At 49.2% G+C, this 22,108-nt stretch overlaps 1 protein-coding gene across 1 annotated transcript; it reads left to right on the top strand.

Annotated features, from left to right (window-relative positions):
* The first annotated feature begins 6,621 nt into the window (after window positions 1–6,621).
* Window positions 6,622–21,004, top strand: LOC142767172 (uncharacterized). Its single transcript, XM_075868389.1, has 3 exons — window positions 6,622–6,816; window positions 15,954–16,061; window positions 20,825–21,004. The coding sequence occupies exons 1-3, from the start codon at window positions 6,685–6,687 to the stop codon at window positions 21,002–21,004; spliced, it is 420 nt and encodes a 139-aa protein (XP_075724504.1). The 5' UTR covers window positions 6,622–6,684.
* Window positions 21,005–22,108: the final 1,104 nt, after the last annotated feature.

The following is a 22,108-nucleotide window of genomic DNA, read 5'->3' as shown; positions in this document are numbered from 1 at the left end:
TCATAAATGCAGCCACCACGGCCAGGATTCGATCCCGCGGCCTGCGGGTCAGCAGCTGAGTGTCTCAGCCAATAGACCACCGTATCTGGTTAGAGGAGAGAAAGAAGAAACGGAAGTGGAAGAAGAGAATGTGTTATCATTTTGTCAAGATTGTGCGCTGAATGCGCATAATGAAGTTTTACTCGAGAGCTTACGCGTGCACCAAAGGAACGATAACGCTGAAATGTTCGGCAGTTCCGCCGATGATCGGCTTATCGACGCCAGACACTTTGTTCATTGCTATCATTGTAGCAGTGTGTTGTACCACCGCGGCGGGGCTACATGCCAATGGCTGCTAATGGGGATCGCAGCGTGCGCGTTGACTAAAAGCCGAATGCTCCTGTCTCTCATTCCCTATTAGCAGCCATTGGCATGTACATTGAGCACTATTTTTTATTGTTAAACAACGCACAGAAGAAATCTCTCACCGGAACCACCTTGGAGGTCAAATGTTATACCTATTTCGGGTATGTGCCACTGGTGGTTACGTACTACGAGGGACGCACAAGCCACGCAGCTTCGCCCCTAAAAAATGTTTACTCGAGTAAACGCTACACCGAGTTTGGGTTCAAACCGTTCTTCCAGCAATCGCGTCGACGCTGTTGCGAACGACGGACCGATCCCGCCGAAGCCACCACTGTTGCGAAAGACGGCGACGCCGACGCGGTCCCGGAGGCGCCACTGCTTTCGACCCCGCCGGGAAGGTCACCAGCCGTTTGGTAGCGTATGTTTCTCAGCTCGCGACTGCTTCTGCGCAGAGCTGAGGAGACGAGCGGACGAGACGACGGTGAGTTAAACAAGGTTTATGTACAGCATATATACAGAGGCGTTACAATTTCGGCACTGGGGCCGGCAGAGACTCGAAGAGCCGAGCTCCTCTCTCTAATACATAGGTCAGCCTTTCGCCTAAAACCGCTGACTCACACACATGTCGGCCCTCCGACATGGGGACTCCTCTCTCTAGGACTGCCGATCGCGACGCGCCGCAGGGCTTCTTTTATTTGCACCGGGTCCAACCAAAGTGTCCAATCAGAAGCGCCGCGGGTCGTCCGAGCAGATTCCGCCAATGGGGGGTCGCCGCGCCATGCGTCAGACCACCAGGCACGAGAACGCCGGCTCGCTGTCACGTGCGCCGATGACTCAATGCACGTGGGCGAAAGAGGCGCCGCGCGTGTTCACGCCGTTGAGATGTTCGCGTCGGGCAGACGGCGGGCTGGCCTTGACCCAGATTGCCTTTTTCAGAGGCACGGTCGTTTGACGAGGACTCGCTGGCATAACAGCACCCCCGCCGCCAGACAATGCACCGGAAAGACGAGCTGCTTCCACGGGGCTCGGATGTCAGGTGCGCTCGTTCGCCTGGTCTTTCCAGGTTCGCCTCCAGGGCCATGGGGAGAATACAGCTCCAGACTGGTCCGGGAACACATCCCATTTTTGACGACGGATCCCAGCTCCACTGGCTTGTCGCCACAACTTGCTGACCAGCTTCACTCGTCTCTTCTGACCATCTTCGGGTTCAGCACTTGTCGATGGTTCTGCAACTTGCTAAGAACGGTTCGACAACAGACAACACACGACACAGGCAAGTGCCCTCGGTCACCCGACAGAACACCAGACAAAGTATAGTACAACATATACCTATCTACGTATCTATCGGAATTTTGTTCCCTCTACATCAAGAGGCACATGTGGGACAAAAGACCCCTAAAATGACAACTCAATTTTTTTTTCCACGTACAACAACGTAACGGATTAGAATACCACATAAAGTTGGCCCCTTGAGATCACTCTGAACGAGAGCGCTCAGCCCAGGTCGTGATGAGGTCAAAATTTTGCCCCGAATCGCCAACGAGAAACCGAAAGGTTGAGAAGTTACTAGCTGGAACGCACTGCTCAATGCACCTGCATTAGCGTTTACCTTTCCCTTTTTTTTTCTTTAGCGAACGTCAAAGTTGCGCTGTGGAGCAACATGCTCCACCTCAGTAACCGGCCACCTTTAGGCGACGATACCTATGTGGCACCAAGAGCGGCTCACACTTTCGACGTTGCACAGGGGAACAACGATACGGCTTGCTACGGATTGACTCCTCACCGCTTAGCTCGATATCGTGTTCGATCACCCTCATGTTTCCGGGGCAGTCCGAAAACACGTCTTCAAACTCGGAACCAATCTTTCTCAGGTCCTCTTTCTCAGGTCCTCCTTCACTTAAGCTAGGCTCTAGGTTTATCTGCTCCCGGATTACTTTCGATCCCCCTTCGATTACCTCACTAGAACTCAAACTTTCTGCTTCCTCTTCCTCTGAAGCATTCAACAACAGATTTACGATCGCTTGATGTTGAACGTATGGTTTCATCAAGTTGTAAATTTTGTCCGGCCGCCTTCCTAATTTCACTTCATAATTTGTATCGCAAGGCTTCGATAATACTTTGACGGGCCCTTCCCAATCAACCTCAAGCTTGTTCCTTTTGGGTGGCTGCAGCCGCATTACCTGATTATCAACTTCAAAAGCGCGCTTCTTTCCCGATTTCTCGTAGTGCTCCTTCGACAGCACTTTTGCCGCGTTTTTCTGGCTTTCCACGAGCGCTTCAATCGAGAGATCCTCACTCTGCCCCCGAATGAGCGTCTCTCGATCAACTCTCGGCAGCTCGCTCCAACTTTCCGCTACAGGCGAGAGCGTTGCAACCCTCTCGCTCTGACTCAATGGCGCCACGTCGTCTCCCCCAGCGCATACCGCGCCGGCCGCTCCCGCGACGGGCCGCTCGCGTGACTGCTCACATGACTCATGCGGAAAATTTCCCTTCTGGGGTTCCGTCGACCCGCCGACAAGGTCACTTGAGAGTTCACCGCATGGAACCAGGTCCAGCTTCCGCGAAAGCTTTCGCGCTTGCGATCGCGTGGGAGCCATGCACGCTAAGTTGGGGAAGAACGATTTGCCCTGCTCTTTGAGAAGCTGCTCCGAGTTGTTGGAGAAAAGATAAGAAAAACGACCATTCAGCGCGGCAGACACAGCCGCTTCGGTGCAAAGCTTACCGAACGGGCCTTCAATGACAACCGTGGCGATAGGTAAGCAAGCACTCTGCTCCTCGGCGACTTGCCTGATCCACGCGCATTCTCCCGTGAAGTCATCCGGAGACACCAATGAAGGATGGACAACGTCCATGGTTGCCGCTGAGTCTCTAAGTGCTCGGCACGTTTTCTCATTGACCCTAATTTCTTGGAGATACGGCTCCAACAACCGCATGTTTTTTTCTGATTCTCGGATCGTTGCGAAGGCAAACTTTTCCTGACAGTTTCTCGCGATGTGCCCTTCCTTTTTACAGTTGTAGCAGATTAGCGGCTTCCGTTTGTTTTCCGGTTCTAATGCCTGTGTGGTAGAAACCTCACTCGATTTCTCCGCTTCTGTTTGCCCTTCCCCTACACTGTCCTTCGTAAGAGACGGGTCCTTCTTGAAATTACGGTGCGGAGCGGGTCTCCGTTGATCAGGTTTCTTTGAAAAGCCCTCTTTTCTCTCATCCTTTTCAACGCGCGCTGCCCTGCTATGCAACTTTCGGCGAGTATAATACTCCTCAGCTAACTCAGCTGCCTTGTTTAACTGTACGTCCCCAAGTCTGTCCTGCAGCCAAAGTTTGACATCCTCCTCGATGCAGCGGTAGAATTGCTCCAATGCAACGCATTCCACCACTTTATCGCGGTCGTCATAAACACCTTCGCCCTTAAGCCATTCAATCAAATCGGCTTTAAGACGAAACGCGAAGTCAACGTGTGACTCATTCCCCTTTTCAGCATACCGGAACCTTTGCCTGAAAGCCTCGGGTGACAACTTATAACGTCTCAAGAGCACTTCCTTAACCTCGTCATAGCTCTCAAACGCTTCCCTCGACAAGCAAGTTATCGCGTCGGACACTTCGCCGGGAAGAAGAGCTAGCAGGTTCCGCGCCCAAAGAGACTGCTCCAAAGCATTTCGCTCACAGACGTGTTCAAACTTGACGAGATACTTCGCCATGTCCTCGCCTACTACGAACGGTGGCAGTTGGTCCCGAATTCTAATACCGCTGACCTGAATCGTCGGAGAAGCTGCGCTAGGCGCCTGCGAACACTGTAGGATTGCCAATTCTATTCGTTTCATCTCGAGGCGCTCCTGTCTCTCGGCCTCCTCGCGCTCGCGAGCTTCTCGCCTTTCTTCACGTTCGCGAGCTTCGCGCCTTTCTTCACGTTCGCGAGCTTCGCGCCTTTCAGCCTCTTCACGAGCTTCTCGCCTTTCAGCCTCCTCACGTTCGCGAGCTTCTACTTCTCGCCTTTCAGCCTCCTCACGGCGTGCTTTAATATCCACCCAGGCCTCATCGACTTCCTCAGCCGACACTCCCTCATCCTTCATGATCTCAAGGATCGCTTGCTTTCGTTTCGCACGGCCCAAAGTAATGCCGAGTTCCTCACAAATTTCGATGAGTTCCTTCACTTTAAGGTTCTCCATCGTTCACACTAGCCTCTTGCTGTTTGCCCCTGTTAACAATTTACTTGCCGTACCCACTATAAGTCAACTAGCAAGACGCGCAAGCAACTTTTCACTCTCCCGTGTTTACCCCCTCCGCATTAACTTTGGTTTCAAAGCACTTCGACTTTGCTTGAAACGATCAAAGCTCACTCTAATGCTTCACACAGCCCTTCTCTAAACTACTACAACCTGAGCTAGAGTAGTCTGGTGAACTGAGGGGAAAACATCAGGCACTCACCGCATCGATGTCGCTGACGCCGGCCGATCCCGCAGCTGCCAACCACTGTTGCGAAACGGCGGACCGATCCCGCCGAAGCCACCACTGTTGCGAAAGACGGCGACGCCGACGCGGTCCCGGAGGCGCCACTGCTTTCGACCCCGCCGGGAAGGTCACCAGCCGTTTGGTAGCGTATGTTTCTCAGCTCGCGACTGCTTCTGCGCAGAGCTGAGGAGACGAGCGGACGAGACGACGGTGAGTTAAACAAGGTTTATGTACAGCATATATACAGAGGCGTTACAATTTCGGCACTGGGGCCGGCAGAGACTCGAAGAGCCGAGCTCCTCTCTCTAATACATAGGTCAGCCTTTCGCCTAAAACCGCTGACTCACACACATGTCGGCCCTCCGACATGGGGACTCCTCTCTCTAGGACTGCCGATCGCGACGCGCCGCAGGGCTTCTTTTATTTGCACCGGGTCCAACCAAAGTGTCCAATCAGAAGCGCCGCGGGTCGTCCGAGCAGATTCCGCCAATGGGGGGTCGCCGCGCCATGCGTCAGACCACCAGGCACGAGAACGCCGGCTCGCTGTCACGTGCGCCGATGACTCAATGCACGTGGGCGAAAGAGGCGCCGCGCGTGTTCACGCCGTTGAGATGTTCGCGTCGGGCAGACGGCGGGCTGGCCTTGACCCAGATTGCCTTTTTCAGAGGCACGGTCGTTTGACGAGGACTCGCTGGCATAACAACGCCTGTTTTAACCGAGTCAACGCCGTGGGCACCGCTGCTGCTTCGTATCTCATCAGGGTTCCCTTCCGAAATATGGTTCGAAGTTTTTGATATCGACACCTGATGCGGCTGTCGTATGAGTGTATAGTATCTGTGACCTACGCTTGCACCCCAGGAGACATCGGCGGTGTCGAGCGTTTGACGCCAGTGTGCATGCTCAGTGAAACCACTGTGATAAGCTTTGACACAAAACAGCTGTGATTATCTGAGTGAACGAAAAAACAAAGACGAACAGAATGAGACCACACAATTTTTTTGTGTGTAAGCTTGCCCTACGGCATCAATACATATTAAACAAAATGGTGCAGGTGCGTTTCTTCCATGAACTCGAGGAGGTACCTGTGGTTCAGACATAAATCCACCGCTGCAGTCAGGCGGCATTGTGTGCTGGAGTTCCGCACACCGCAGATGGCGTAGACGAGCCGCTTGAAGCCCACGGGATGGCTATAAAATGTATCCGTTGCTCTTTTGAATCACTTCCCTCTTTCATTTTCGACTGGCGTGGCATTCCGTTCCGATTCTGTTTACTTCCCGTCATAATCTTCTCAGTGCAGCCGTGCCCACGCGCGCTAGCACACGCCATGGTGCTCGCCGATCCTCATTGACCGCCCCCTGACAGTCCTGTTTGCGTGCGCCCTGCACGGATTTAGCAGGCGGCGTCTCGTACGCGCGCTCGGCTGCTGCCCTCTGTGCGATAGCCCTAGAGCCTGCCGGCAAGCGTAACAGCGTCAATTTTTACGAAAGGGAACACGCGAACGCGTGACACGTGCGCTCTGGCTGCTACTTGTAGCGCGTTCAAGCGGGAGCGATAGCAGCCATGCACATTCTCTAAACAAGAGGCCGGGCGTAATTACCTTGGTAAGGGAGAGGGGTTGCTATCTTGCCGCCGGTTCCATATCACCAGTGACCGGTTGTTTAGCTCGCTTCTAGATGACCAGAATAGAGGCTGTGGTTGCTATCGCTACAGTGAAGTTCACCATCGCCCCCGCTTGAACGCGCTACAAGCAGCCGCCGGAGCGCGCGGGTCACCCGCTCGCGTGTTCCCTTTCATGAAAATTGACGCTGTACGCTAGGTCGGTTTCGCGGAGTTCCCTGCCGGCCTTCAAGCCCGCAATTGTCGCACTGTGTTGTATCTTGGGTTAACGAACCCATGCTTGCAGACGACCTGCCTCGAGGACCATCGCTGAGCCGTGTCGGAGGATCGACGAACCCAGCCGTATATAGCGTCTTGGTGCGCCCCGGCAGTGGCGAACATCGCGTCCCTTCCCGGTCGTTTCGTAGGGTAAGCCTCTTGCCAACCTATTTTCACAACTTCAGCCACATCGTTTGGTTGACAAATTGCTTCGGCTACCTTAGGGTATAACCAGGCATAGCCAAGTGAACAAGCTTTCGCTGGCCGATGGAGGCGGAAATGTTGTAGGCCCGTGTGCTCAGACTTGGGCGCATGTCAAAGAACCCCAGGTGGTCGAAATTTCCGGAACCCTCCTCTACGGCGTCTCTCATAATCATATGGTGGTTTTGGGACGTTAAACCCCACATATTATCATTATCATCAAGCTTTCGCTGGCATAACTGGGCCTAGCCGAGCTAAGCCTCGGTTATTCTCTTTTGCCTCCTGATGTCCTGTACCCTGACAGTCTTGTGTTCACCTTCGTCTGCGGTTCACGCCACTTCAACTATTTTCGGCTGTTAAGAAAAGTATACACTGACTGGTTGATGGTGTCACCTCAAATAGTTCGATAATCAGACTCTCTGCGGCTGCGTCGAAAAATTCAAGGTGCTGTTGCGTGTCTCTGACGCAGAATAGGACTGCAGTTTATTTTATCAGCCAAATTGCTTGGACGTTAGTTTCGGCAAAAATCGAACGCGATGGGATGCCAGTACCTGGGAAAAGTTCAATTCCAAATTCGACTAATGAAAGCGTATGTGGTAATTTGTTTCGTCGAAATACGTTAAGCGAACGTGTCTGCGACGCAGTTATCGATTCGCTTTCCTCCGTCAAGTTCCTTACGTACTTTTTAACTTTTATATTCGTCGGGTTTTGGCCAATTGATTGTGCAACTTCATGCACCTTCTCGACACTGCGCATAAAGTCGCATGAGCAGCAGTCACATGACTTAGATGCAAACTTGAGGAATGTACGATTAGGGAAATTCCTTGCAATAACTTGGTGAAAAACGAAACGCGCGGAAAAGCTGTTGCGGTTTTGCAGCAGACGGTAGAAGTTGGATGCAACACGTCTTCGATGCGCTGCGTCTGTGCATAATAATAACCGGGGTTGTTGCATGTTCATCTGATTTTTTGTCACCCTCTCAATACCTATATAGGCGTATCAGTTTTCCCATTTGTCTCTTCGCATTTCACTGTTCCGAGTACTGTGCGCGCAATAGTGTCGCCATTGTATCGAAATACAATAGCGGCTTAAAGTATTGCGCGTGCAGCCTTTGTGACGGCGTATTTTGTGAGCATGTCTCTGTGAAATGTGATGCTCCGAAATGCGCGACGCGACATGCATAAGAATACCAAGTTTCTACGAATACTGAGTTAGCAGTTTTGAAACGTATTAGTCACCTTTGCGATAGCGTACACAAAGATAGCGTTCGTTGTGTACGACCGCGACTCCACGGGCGTGCTCAAGAAAACTGCTTATGAAGCATGCGCAATGGTGGAAAACGCCTATGCTTTCCGCGTGCTATTCTGAAATTCCCAATTGATTCCGGGGGGCCCCCTTTGTGCTTGCGCACTGAAACCCTCGCGTTCCTTCGTACCATTTATGGATGCAGCTGTCGACCAGATGAAAGCGAGGAGATGTAAGACAAAAGAACGCGTGGATGGAGGTGCTATCAGTTTCTGTGTCTGCCTTTTTCAACGTCGTGTACCTTTGCAGTTAGGTGGCGTCTTCAGTGCCTTGGCCTTTATTTGGACGCCGTGTTTTCATGCCCAGTCTTTTAGAAGGAATGCTTTACTTGCTCAGCCCTGTTATTCTAATACTGTTATTGTGTTGCTGCAATATCAGATGCTAAACGGCTCTTTTACTAGCCTGTGTAACGCTGTCCGTCCGTACCAACGTGCCACACCGCGTCTCCCCCCCCCTCCCACTGCAGTTGTTGGAGCGATGCCAAGTAGGTGAAGTCGCAGCGTTGACGTCTCTCTCTCCCTCACCCGCAGCAGCTACCGGCTCCTCCCAACACATTTAGGGGAAGTTGCTCCTCCACCCGCTTGCAGCACACTTCTCTCTCACTTCACCCTCTCCACCACCTGCAACGCTCGACCGCACGTCGAGTGGAAACGCGTTTACCTGCGATGAAGCTTACACGAAACCGAAACCGCCTCCCGTGTCTTCGTGCTTCAAACAGACGTTTACTCGAGTAAAGGCTACACCGAGTTTCGCTTCAAACAGTTCTTCCAGCACCCGTTTCAAACGGGTCAAAGCCGTGCGCACCGCTGCTGCTTCGCATCCCATCACGATTCCCTTCGGAGAGATGGTCCATAATTTTTTGCATAACTGAACTGTATTATAGAAGATAGAAACTGCTTGTTGTTCTAGACTACAGGCGAATGTAATGCGGTTGAAATAGCACATACCGAAACTGCAGAAAAAAAAACTGCAATTAGGTACATGTATAGTGGCAGTCATTCACACCGCTTTCTTCTACACGTATGCGTTAATGCAGCACGCATTAGCCTTTGGGCTCCGCCGCGGTGGTCTAGTGGCTAAGGTACTCGGCTGCTGACCCACAGGTCGCGGGATCGAATCCCGGCTGCGGCGGCTGCATTTCCGATGGAGGCTGAAATGTTGTAGGCCCGTGTGCTCATATTCGGGTGCACGTTAAAAAACCTTAGGTGGTCGAAATTTCCGGAGCCCTCCACTACGGCGTCTCTCATAATCATATGGTGGTTCTGGGACGTTAAACCCCACACATATATCTCTCTATTAGCCTTTGGCGCGATTTTGTCCGCCCAAGCAAATACATTTATTTCCACACGTTAACGTTCATTGCTGTTTGCCGTTCTCAGGTCACTCTGTCGCCCCCCTCCGCTGTTTTGGTAGGTCACTTCTCTGAAGCATCCTCGTCATTCGTGGCACCATCGTAAAGTTCGTGACGAATCGTGCGAACCAACGCAGCCGCGGTGTCTCCAGACCACCAAGGCTCGGCTGGCAGGAAAGGTGGCCTTTCGAAGTGGCCGCCTTCGTGGCGGGCCTCCCTTTCTACGACGACTTCGACTGCTTCTTTCTGCTTGGAGCAGCGGCCCGGGCTGTCGCAGCGTTCGGCTTTTGCCGGTGCATCGGGCTCGTGGAGCTACTTGTTCCAAATACGGTAGGTCTCAGATCCTGCTTTGCGCGATAATATGTCCTTGCGAAGGTATGCCAAAGGTCTCCTCGATTCGGCTGCTCTTTCTGCACTATTTCGAAAGTGCTCCATCTTGGCGCTCTGGTTCAGGTTAGCGCAGCGAGCCCTACGTTCTCTTCTGCACTAGAATCGACGTCGTGCTTATCAAGTTCACCTACACTTTAGCACTTCCCGACCAGTTCTCGTCTCGTGCAAGTTTCGTAAGGTACAGGATGGCGTTGCTACACTTTTGCCATCGATCGACTGATAACTGCACTACAATCGCTAGTCTCCTGCTGTTCTCAATCTGCAAAAGCTGGTGCGGCACTGGCACGGCAGTTTTGTGAACTATCTCCGCAGTGCAACCGAATAACGGAGACCTTAATCGAAAGCATCCGCATCGCCTCCTGGCGAAGGAGAAGCGAACAGTTATGCGATATTCGTCGCGTCCTTCGCAGGCGCATGCGCATTGAGTGAGTGGCTTCGGTATCACCAGAATGTGTGATTTTTCACTTTTACCACTAGATTGCAGATTAACAATGCAAATCAGTTATAGACGTCGCTATATACAATACACGTGATATATTGCAATAGTCATACGGCACATATAAGATATGCGGTAACATTTGTGCATCACACTAGGTTTACAAGACAGCACGGATAAATTAAAATAGGTAAAGCCACACACTGCGCGAATTCAAACAAAGCAAACTATATATACGCACATCGGAACACATATGTAGCAGGATCTTAAAAAAGCAAAATAAAAATAACAAATGAATTTAAAAAAGTAACAAGAAAACACAACGCAAGAAGTGCACAAAGCATGCGTGTTCAAAGGGATGAGCAACGCAAACGATAGGCATTATGTACACAATAATAGGCAAATAGTTGGACTAGCTCAACAAACATACACCAGCCATTGCTAAAATGTAACGATTAACTACGGCAACATGCAAGTGAGCGTTCCCGAGCTTTCGTCCACTCCGTTTGAGAGACTTCGGAATGTATACGAATTAGGAATGACTTTCTAATTTCGCGATCATGGTTGTGTTTTGAAGCCTGATTCAATTATTTTGGTTCGAATGTTACTCAACGAGTGACCTGTGTCGGTGACGTGTCTTGAAATTGGTAAGCGAAGAAGGGCATGCACATGAGCTCTATGATTGTTGAAGCGGTACCTAAAAGCAGTTCCAGTTTGACCGATGTATTGTAGATGACAGATTGAGCACTACAGCAAATAAACAACGTTCTCTGAGTAACAATTGAAATTGGCTCTGATATTTATTTTGAAGTCATACGCTGTGCTGGTTGCTAGGGTTGTCGTTGCCATGTGGGCACAAACTTTGAAGCAATGTTTTTTTACAGGGATGGCAGCCAGCCGTGGGAATAGTGTCGTTACATCTGGTTTTAGACGAAGTTTATAAATCGCGTATATTTTTGCCTCGTCTGTGTGCGACACGTGGTAGTTGTGGAAAGGCTAGTGTAAGGCGTTCACTCCAAAGATGTGGTCAATGGTGTTGCATCACTGCTCGACCTAGTTCCTTCATCGACAATAATTCTGGTTCTTCATGTCGAGAGCAACTAGCTGACAAGGGTGGCCTAGCAACGTTTTGTTGTTATCGCCACCTTCTAGACCCGATTCAAGAAGAACCACCTAAAATAAGCCATGTGTATACACCACGCTTGTCCTGCCATGGACCACGAATCGACGTCGGAGAAACGACAACAAAGTGTTCGCTCAGTGTTTCAACCGTAAGGCAAGCCATTTCAACAGCCTTTTGCGAAGTTTCTAGAAAGACTCTAGTCATGTGCCTATTTTGTACCATACATATTTGATTGGCTGCCACCTGGGCGAGTACTGGCCGCCGATGGACTGCGCGTGAGCTTTGAGGGCGTCGCGTTGATGTCAAGTCACATCAGGCAGCTGTGCTTCAACTCCCTCGGTGAAGAAAGTTCAACAAGCTGGAGTGACTCTGTGTCTTCGCACGAGTGCCCTCGAAGACAGACTACGCAGATCAGCCAGCAGACTACGTCAAAGGCCGTCAATTCTCGCAAGGCGCCACGTGACACAAGGTGACCAAAAGTAGCATCCATAGTACTAATGTTTGTCCTTCTGATATCACGCCTCTCGTGACAGAGCCACGAAGCAGCACTGCCATGGTCACCGATTCGACGTCTACTACTTCTGCCCAGCATCAAGCATCTGGTCGTGCTTGTGCACCTCGCAACAAGAGAAAACAACTCGTCCGCTGCCCATGAAACTACGGTGCCAACCAAGCCTACTCTACAAGACCCAGGAAAGGCGGCCACTATGCCTATGGGGTTCAGGTACCAACTTCGAATGAAATGCTCGCACGTTTTGAAGGGAAAGCCTAATAATTTACTACAGCGCTCGTTGTCAAACGACGCACGTTCAAACTGTTCTGAAGGGTTTCAAATAATTAGGTTTGTAGACAAATGTGTACGTTATGCGCTACATGTGTCCACTCTAGACGCGTATTCAGTGGCGTCTATTGCGACTATAGGGGTTTCAGTCGCTGTCTGCAGCCTGCCAAGTCATATTTATCTAAGTGTAATGCAAAAGTGGCTTGAAACGCTAAAGAATGCCTCACTTCAGCTCGTATAGGCATTGTGTTAAACCGCTATCGGTCTTCGCTAAAATCCTTGATAAACAGGGAACGTCGCCCCGTCGCGGTAGTCTAGTGGCTAAGGTACTCGGCTGCTGACCCGCAGGTCACGGTATCAAATCCCGGCGGCGGCGGCGGCTGCATTTTCGATGAAGGCGAAAATGCTGTAGGCCCGTGTGCTCAGATTCGAGGGAACGTCAAAGAACCCCAGGTTGTCTAAATTTTCGGAGCCCTCCACTACAGCGTCTCATAATCATATGGCGGTTTGGGACGTTAAACCCCATCTATCAATCAATCAATTCGGTACGGCAAACCATGCGTACCTATGTACCCGATACCATTATTAGTACTTCAAGTGCAACTTTATCCAAAGAAGAACTAAGCCTTTTATACCGTGGTTTAAGCTTCTATCCTGCAAGCGGCAGCTGCAATGAATTCCAGCTGTACAAATATTTAGATAATTTTGCACGAAATATGAGGTTGCATGAATACTTCTTTGATTAGCTGGCCCCGGCCGGTGATCCAACAGCTTTATTTTCGACTAAACGCTGGACACCTGCGTCGCAACGGGACAAGTGCACCTTGACACATTTATTAGTGGGCACGCGAGATGGCATTCAAGCATATAACGAGTGGCCTTCTTTTCGGGGAAACCTATCGAACCTAGAACTCGAATCTATGGCAGATCTAAGAGAGTGCACTCGTATCACAATCAAACCTGCAGACAACGGTGGTGCCGTCGTGGTTATGGACACAATTAAATATGTCACTGAAGCTAACGGCCAGTTAGATAAGACGTCGTTTTACAAACGACTCGATGCCAATCCGACTGAGGAGTATAAAGCGACGCTAGACAGCACAATTAAAGCACTGATAAAGGATAAAAAAAAATAACCGATGAGGTAACTTTTCCGATTACTCTTAACTGGATAACAAGTATAGATTCTACTTGTTTCCAAAGATTCACGAACAAAATAATCCTGGTCGCCGAATTGTTTCCGGCATAGGCACCGTAACAGATAGACTATCGCGTTACTTTGACTGCCTTACAAGCCCTATTTCTCCCACGTTCCAATCGTTATTTCGTGATACGAAAAACTTCCTGTCAGATATCAGCAACCTTACTGTACCTATCAGCCCTCTTCTTGTCACTCTCAATGTTGCATCTCTTTACACAAACATACCTGACCTGGACGGCCTATGCACCGTGGCTGAGTCTTATCATCACTCCACTCTTGTTAAGTCTGTTAAATGCTCCACTTTAACGACACTGTTAGAAATGATCCTACAATATAACCTTGAATTCAATGGAGTGCACTATGTCAAGTCAGTGGTACGTCCATGGGTACAAAAATAGGGCGTAAATTACGCGAACATATCCTTAAAAATCCTCGCGAATTTTTTTATTGGGTCGTTTGTTGAAGCCGTTTCACTATAAGAGATTCATTGGCGACATTTTTATGATTTGGCCACACGTAGAAGCGGCACTTTTGTCTTTAATTTCGGACTTTAACAGTGTGCATCCTTCCATGTCATTTTCACCCTCATATTCACCAAGCACCGTTAGCTTTCTCGACATTACTGTATGTATGCACAGAACACAATTAACTACCAAACTGTACCGCGAGCCCACCGACAGAAACTTGCGACAGGCACATTTTGAAAGCCGCCACAAAAGGTATTGCAAATCGAGCATATCATACAGCCAGGCGTTACGATTTAAGCGATTTGCTCCGAACAGTCTGACTTAGATGATAATTGTGTTGAACTACGCAGTGCCCTTCTTAAACAGAGATATTCGGCCAAGTTGATCGATGATGCGGTGAGGTGCGCCGACTCGTCAGATCGCACAGCACTCAGCAAAACCAAGGAAAACCCTGAGATTCGTTCACATGTTAACTTAGTTTTTACACACAATGCATCATCTCCTAATGTCACGAGCATTCTCTGAAAACACCACAACATTTTTCAGCAGAGCCTTTCCATAACCGCTACTTGTTGTAAACGGACGAGGAGAAAATCTGCACGACTTGTTAACTTCGTCTAAAACCAAATGTAATGACAGTATTCCCATGGCTGGCTGCCATTCCTGTAAAAAACCTTGATTCAAAATGCATGCTCACATGGCAATGACAAACTTAGCGATCAGCACAGTGTCTGACTTCAAAATAAATATCAGAGGCAATTGCAATTGTGGCGCAGAGAACGTCGTTTATTTGCTGGAGTGCTCAATCTGTCATCTACAATACATCGGTCAAACTGGAACTGCTTTCAGGTACCGCGTCAACAATCATAGAGGTCATGTGCATGCCCTTCTTCGCTTATTAATTTCAAGACATGTCACCGACACAGGTCATTCCTTCAGTAACATCCTAGCCACAGTAATTGAATCGGATTTCAAAACACCCCATGAAGGCGTCTATTTGGTTCTACGTAGCTTTCAATGCGTAAAAGTGAAGCACATCGTAATCTGTGGGGGTCATAAACTTAGCATATAAAGTTTCAGAAAATTTCATCGAGCCAATGCCACGAAAACACTGAAGATACTTTTTGTAAGTTCTTACGTCACTAGTGGAGATTTTGGCGCAAAATTTAAAAATGAAACTTCAACGTTGATTCTCTCCGCTACTAGTGAACTTGTGATGGTAAAAAATATGGGATTTGAGTTGTCAGAGTGCAGTTTGTCTATTCAAAACAAGTCGTCGTTCATCTTTAGTGTCCCTTCAAGCTCCGGGCGTCTGCTTTGCCGCCTGGCCGAATTAAGTCGTGCAGATCTCATCAGGCCGGCCTTATCCCGTCCAGGTGCGACAAGTCCAGTCACCAAGCCGCCCGTTCCTCACAAGGGTCATCAGAGCTGTTCTTCACCAATCTCTATACGTCGTCGACGGGATATTTAACCTTGGAAGCGAAAGTGTGACCTTCATTATGCACCCGCCAATCTTGCAGGATTGCTGGAATCCTGGCCCTAGGGTGGAGGGGAATACGTTGGGGCGAACCCTAACTTTCTAATTTGTTCCAGCGCACCGCAGAGCGCTGAGACTGTTGGCTGAAATGGGAACCATGTAAATGCTATGAAGTATTTTTTCCTTCCATCGACTTGTCCCGCTGACTGCTCCAGGCACAATACCCGCTCGCACTCGCACTGGCCCTGCTACTTCATTCTCAAGAGTGCTGACATCGATAGAATGCTCTGACCCCTGTACTACGTAACAGTGGATGGCTGAGACCAGAAGCGCCAAGAAGCAAGACAATAACACCAGGGAGCACACGAAACACAAACGCACCAAACACAAGGCGGGATCAACCAGCGTCAGCTGTACCCGGGTGTTGTGAGTGTTTGGAGTTTTCCTCCCGTTTTGTCAGGCCTAGCCAGAGCACTTTCTTGTTAGTAAGTTTTGACGTATTGTGGTAGGGTTGCGCCAAACGCCCACACCGACGCTTTCTTGGCTTCTGTACAGGTTGCATCCGCGGACGCGAATCAACTGGCCTGGGCCATTGCGAGCAGATGCGTGCAACGACCGCCTGTGATGTGTGCAATCCAGGCTATCTGCCCTTGGCCATCCTGGGTACGTGGTGCATTCGGTCTTCGTTCGTTAGGTAATATCACTGTCCAGATTTTTTTTTTTTTTGACGCCGCGTCATGTTCCACGGCCGGACTCGACGCTCCTTCCGCACGCTCCTTAAGGGGAGCGCCGGAGAAGGTGTCGAGTCCGGCCGTGCATGTTCAAAGAAAGCTGAACAAAACATCGTCACTTCAGCGATAGACGCATACATCCCTCAAACGACAGGAAGGCGACGATAGGAGCTTGCGATGGAAAAATAAATGTTTATCCCTGTTTACGCGACTCCCGTTTTCGGATTTTCGCTTTCATACCTAACTACCACTCCCAGAAACATATTGACGCAAGGTAGGCTGGCAGCTATAGTGGGCAGCCTCTGAGGAGGATAACGAAGTAGTTCTGTGGCTGCTTGCTCTGGTGTTCGTGCTTTTGGCCTTTGGTTACGAAAGTAAACACCCTGTTTTGTGCCTGCGTTCCTGTGTCTGTGTGACAATATAACACATTCGTTTCGAAGAAGTTCGCGGGTTTGATACTTGCGCGAGCTGTAGCATTCTGACGGAGGTGGAACGCTCTAGAGGCCCGTGCGCTGTTCAATGTCGGTGCCTGTTACAGCGCACCAGATTGTGGAATATCCGGAACCCTGGCCCCACCGCGGTGGTCTAGTGGCTAAGGTACTCGGCTGCTGACCCGCAGGTCGCGGGTTCGAATCCCGGCTGCGGCGGCTGCATTTCCGATGGAGGCGAGAAGGCTGTAGGGCCGTGTGCTCAGATTTGGGTGCACGTTAAAGAACCCCAGGTGGTCGAAATTCCCGGAGCCCTCCACTACGGCGTCTCTCATAATCATATGGTGGTTTTGGGACGTTAAACCCCACATACCAATCAAATCAATCATTCCGGAACCCTGCACTGTGGCGTCTCTCGTAATCGCGTCTAGATTTGGGAAAGTAAGATTCCAACGACAATATATTGACAGTAAATGTTAACAAGCCCTTTACAAGCATCCGAACACCCATTATTGATAAGGCGTGACAGTCCCAGGATTAGTTTCCCCGACTGAAAATCACGTTTGCGCAGCGTCGCGACATTCGTAATGACGTCGCCAGCCTTCGGATTACAAAAAAAAAAAACCTGCCTTTCTCGTCTCACACCAGGGGTCACTGCTAGCGATTACCGACGACAATAAGAATTGGTGTTACGGGGAACGCCGGTGCGGAGGTTTCAGAAAATTTCGACCATCAGGTGTTCTCTGAACGTGCTCCTAAATCTAAGCATACCTCGGCTGTTGATCCGAAGGTAGTGGGTTCGAGCCCGGTGGCGGCGGTCAAATTTAAGTGGAGGAGATTTGGTAGAAGCCTGTGCGATGTCGGAGAACGGTAAGGAAAACTATATAGTCAGAATTTCCGGAACACGGCCTCCCTAATAACTATGGTAGACTTCGGACGTGAAACCACATAAATAAAATATTATTTATAAAATATTGATAATAATGATCATATATTGGTATTAAATCCAAGTATGCGACCGGTATTCGATCCTACGACCTTCGGCGCAGCAGTCGGGCACGATGACCACTTGGCCTCCGCTGGTAGCGGACAGCCGACGAGCGCAAATCGGCGCGAACGTATAGGCGCATTAATAATTACATTAACTCCATTTCTGTTCATTGTAATCACTGCGTTTAACGTACCAATTTTTCTTGAGAGTAAATTAAACTCTCACTATAATAGAAACACTGCGCTTATCGCGAGAGCTTCCGGCGCCAGTCGCTGTGACGTCGTGGATTCTAACGGCATCTGCCGGGCCCTGCGCAAGCTGTTCCTTATTTTGGGCCGATATGGCCAAAACACGAGAAAACGCCCAGCAATCCGCGACGTCATACCAGTGAACATTTAGGCGGTAAATTCAAAAGTGAATCTTTTCACATTTTACCACTTATTGATAAACCTGTTCCTCCGATATATTATAGTCCCTTAATAAGGTGCATATGGTGCGTGTAACCATCAGTGCGTAATGATAAGGTGCGTATGGTGCGTAACAAGGTGCGTATAAATATCAGTGCAGGGCGCGCTGATCATTATTCGCTTCGCCTCGATCGCAATGGTCTGCTGTGGCTTAACAGAATGCGCTGCTGGGCTAGTTGGCTCATAATCTTAAAATCTTGGAAGAGCAAAATTGACAAGGACAGGAAGGAACACAGATACGCTGTGTACGGGGAAAAACGAGCGATCTGTTCAAAATGATTTGACGTTTCATCTGCCTATGATTTGTAAGACTTGCGCTTGTGAGTCAGTGCTGTCTAGCATTTGAACTATGGGCAGAAGTGGAAATGCTCGGGCGAGAAAACTAATGGAGGCTTATCACACTAAAAGAAAAGGTGGTTTCATTAAATGACGCTTCTGTCGTGCTGCGTGGTAAGGAAACAAGAAACAGTTCTTTGCGGAACGTGATGTACACACTAAACAAAAATGACCTGAAATAACCTCAAAAACTGGGTAAACCATTTGTCCTCTAGCGCAATACCTTTTCTGGGTTTTTTTTACCACCTACTACCGAGCTAAAAATTTACTCTCGTGCTAACTGAGTTTTTGAACGTAGGGAGAGTAGTAAATATTTACCCCAGTGAGGTTTTCAGCGAGTATAGAGAGAGTAAATTTTTACTACCTTCACAAGGTTTTTGAGGTGATTACTGGGAGTTATTTCTGGTGGTAAAAAAATTAAAATTGACGGGTGCATTCGCCCAGAGACGACCAATTTATTGAATAGCAGAATTGATTGAATTTATTGAACGGCAGAATTGGTGACACATAGATTCACATGCAGACGAACACGCACACACAACAAATGCAGAATAATACACCACTAGAACAGACTGCACGCGTTGCTCGACTACACTTCGACAATCTGTTATATATATATATATATATATATATATATATATATATATATATATATATATATATATATATATATATATATATATATATATATATATATATATATATATAGGCACGACTTTTTGACCGGCCATGTAGTACCGGTAGGAGAGCTCTTTTTTTGCATCGATTAACAACAACGCATAAAGGTGCAAGCGTAAACTTCAGGTTGGCTGCAGGGCACTAAATGTCACACCGACCTTTTATTATAAATCTACACGATCTCACCTTTTTGATTATCCAATAATTGCTTGGCACACCGGGCTCTTTGCCCCACCCGTGTTAGCACTGCTGATGCACAAGTCCATAAAATATACCTAAGTACGCACAAAGCATGGTAGCTCAATGATTTTCATTGAGCGACGTTGCACAAACACAGTAGCAGCACGTATTCATCACAACGGGCGTAGAAGAGCGGTCCACGCCTGCATACAAGCTGCTTGCCGACGGCGTTCTAGGCCTTTTCGAGGAGCACGGCTATCCGATGAAACACAGCTGGCGATCACAGAACACATATCCTGTGCGAATCTCGTCGTCATTTCAGACACAATTTAACGCGTGACCGCTATCTTGCGGGGACGGGGCGGTGTATGCATACTTCCAACGAAAGACCACCATCCGGGCAGGTCCGGGTTTTCTTCGTGCTCACCGGCCGCCGCTTGTTGGTTCCGTCTGCCTCTTATCGGCTTCGTGCTACATGTTTGAGAACAGTTGGTGCATGAGGTGGGCAATTCGGGCAGCACTTTACTTGTGTAGACATCGCCTACTGTGGAAGAAAATATATGCGATGCTCCTTTCACCTGCCCCGGCGACACACACCCACTGGTCACTGGTGGCCGCGGCTCGGTGCCGACGACAGAGTGAAGCATTTTGCTTATTGCTTCTCCAGCAGGCAAGCACGGACGATGACACCAGATTCATTTTGTTACCACTGGCAGATCTGGAGATATCCGCGAACTGGAGATATCCGCGACGTGCAGGTTCGGAGGCGCTCGGAAGAGCACGGTCGCTCGATGATCTAGGAAACACGTGAGATCCATCAGCCCAACCAGACACACAGATACCGAGCTTCTTGCACTGTCTGTCTCCAAAGCCACCGCCGAGCAAAAGCAAAAATTTGCGAAAATATGCAGGACAACTTTCCACAGCAGGTTTTCTTTCTTTTTTTCTCTTTTAAGAGCCCCCCCCCCCATCTTTTTTTTTTTCGTTCAAAGAATGCTGTTCTCGCTTGTTGTGCTTATGCTGCCCCCAGTTCCAGTAAAAGTGCGCTGACTCGAGGCCAGTCCAGAGGCACGGCGATGCAAAAAAAAAACAAAAAAAAACATCTGTGGGCTTCGCCTACCTTCAGTATTCACTGAGAGCGTCACAAGGGGGGTATGGGGCAAAAGCCGCCGAATCAGCTGCACCTTGCAGTCACGTGGTAATAAACTCTGAAACGCAGGTTAAAAATCACGTGATAGAAAACTCCCTAAGTGGTAAAACTGGATTTTGACATCCTTTTACTACTTGCCTGAGAGGTGGTGGTAAAACTATGTCATGTACCATCTTTTACTCCTACGCGAGGTAGTAATTTTAAACGCGAAAGAGTTTGCAGAGGTCATGAGCCCGAAAAACCCCAAACTCGGATAGTTTTTGCTTACAGTGTACATTGCCCCTGCGTGCGCCACACGGCTGTAGGGTCATTGTAGGGTCATATGTAGGGTCATTTCTGAATGAAGCTTAGTTGCGACTTTGCGCCTAACCTGCGTATTTGTGTTCGTTCCTGTCCTCGTCGATTTTGCGCTTCCAAGTGTTCGAGTTTTTGAGTCAATACTGTGGCATCCACCTCAACTTCCAGGACACATGCACGGTGAATCGCGAGTCTACTTTGAGCAGTGCAACTGGCGTTAGCAGACACAGGGGTCGTCAGAGCGCAAGACCGAGTGTTTCGTCTACGTCCAGTGCCGTCGCCGTTGGCCTGGATCTCATCGTGGACCCGTGCCGACGACCTGTACGAGTGGGCCAGCTTACTCAGTGAGTGTACGAGTGAGGGAGTAAACGAATGCTCGTTCGCGTTCGCACTCACGTATTACTCACACTCGCGAGTTGTCACTCACGTTCACACTTATATTGTAACGATGTCGAAGGACTCGGGGTGTAATAAAACGTATTTCTTAAAGGGCGAACCTGTGCCCACAACTCAAAGCGACTATGGTCGTAGCACGTTACAGCAGAACACCAAAGATGTCTTCTTCTTCTACTTCTTCAAGAAGAGTCCCAAGCGCGTGGCGCGCATCAGCAGGGGCCAGCTGGGTTCTCGTGCTATCATCATCGTCTCTGCGCAACACTAGACCGCGCATGTATGTCCCTGTGCGCGTGGTGATGGGCGCGTTGTTTGAATGCAGGCACTATGTCACGGCAATATCAGCTCATGCTCATGAGTACCCACTCTCATTCTAACTCGCTCCAAATCACACTCATCAGTACTCACTCACCACGTTCAGATGTGTGAGAGTGTACTCACGAGTTTGTGTGCCGAGCTATGCCTGGAGTACTCGTGACGACGAAGAACTACAAAGCTGTTGTCAGACGAGTTATATTTCGAGCTCTGCATCACCTTTATTATACCTTGTAAACTTTTATAGACACAGCTTGCGATTGTTACAATCACACCGACAAAATTTCAAATGCAGTTCCGCAGTATCACCCCACCTTAAGGAGACACTTTCCCTCGACTCTCTCCGACCAAAAGAACGGCAACACATCGAGAGATAAGAGACCGACAGGCCAACAAAACGGACGATCCGCAAAAACGGACAATCCACAAAAACGGACAAGCCACAAAAACGCGCGACTGGGCGACCATAGAAAAAGTATGGCTAGCTACCGTACCCCCATTTGTTAGTCCTTGTTAGTCCCTTTGTTAGTCCGGTTACGAGGGCCGCGACTCGCTGAAATGAGGGCTGTTCTATCCTGCGCGTACAAGAAAGTAGAAAAAAAAAACACCTCGAACAAGCACGCAATAAAGATTTCATCACGCTGTAGAGGGGTGACATTTCATTTCATATTGTTTCATTTCACATGTGCAACCACTTCGCTGAGACCTTATGCAAAGCTTGCAGGTGGCCCGAGGCAGGCGCTG

Source organism: Rhipicephalus microplus, chromosome 7, assembly GCF_043290135.1.
Source record: "Rhipicephalus microplus isolate Deutch F79 chromosome 7, USDA_Rmic, whole genome shotgun sequence".
Taxonomy (NCBI): Eukaryota; Metazoa; Arthropoda; class Arachnida; order Ixodida; family Ixodidae; genus Rhipicephalus; species Rhipicephalus microplus.
Note: the sequence above shows the minus strand (reverse complement) of the source record. Positions and strands in the feature narration are given on the sequence as shown.

Coding starts and splice junctions, on each gene's coding strand:
- LOC142767172 (XM_075868389.1), top strand. CDS start 6,685: ATGCTTGCAGACGACCTGCCTCGAGGACCATCGCTGAGCCGTGTCGGA. Junction 6,817..15,953: donor CTTCCCGGTCGTTTCGTAGG/GTAAGCCTCTTG, acceptor GCTTCTGTACAG/GTTGCATCCGCGGACGCGAA. Junction 16,062..20,824: donor TCTGCCCTTGGCCATCCTGG/GTACGTGGTGCA, acceptor CTCAACTTCCAG/GACACATGCACGGTGAATCG.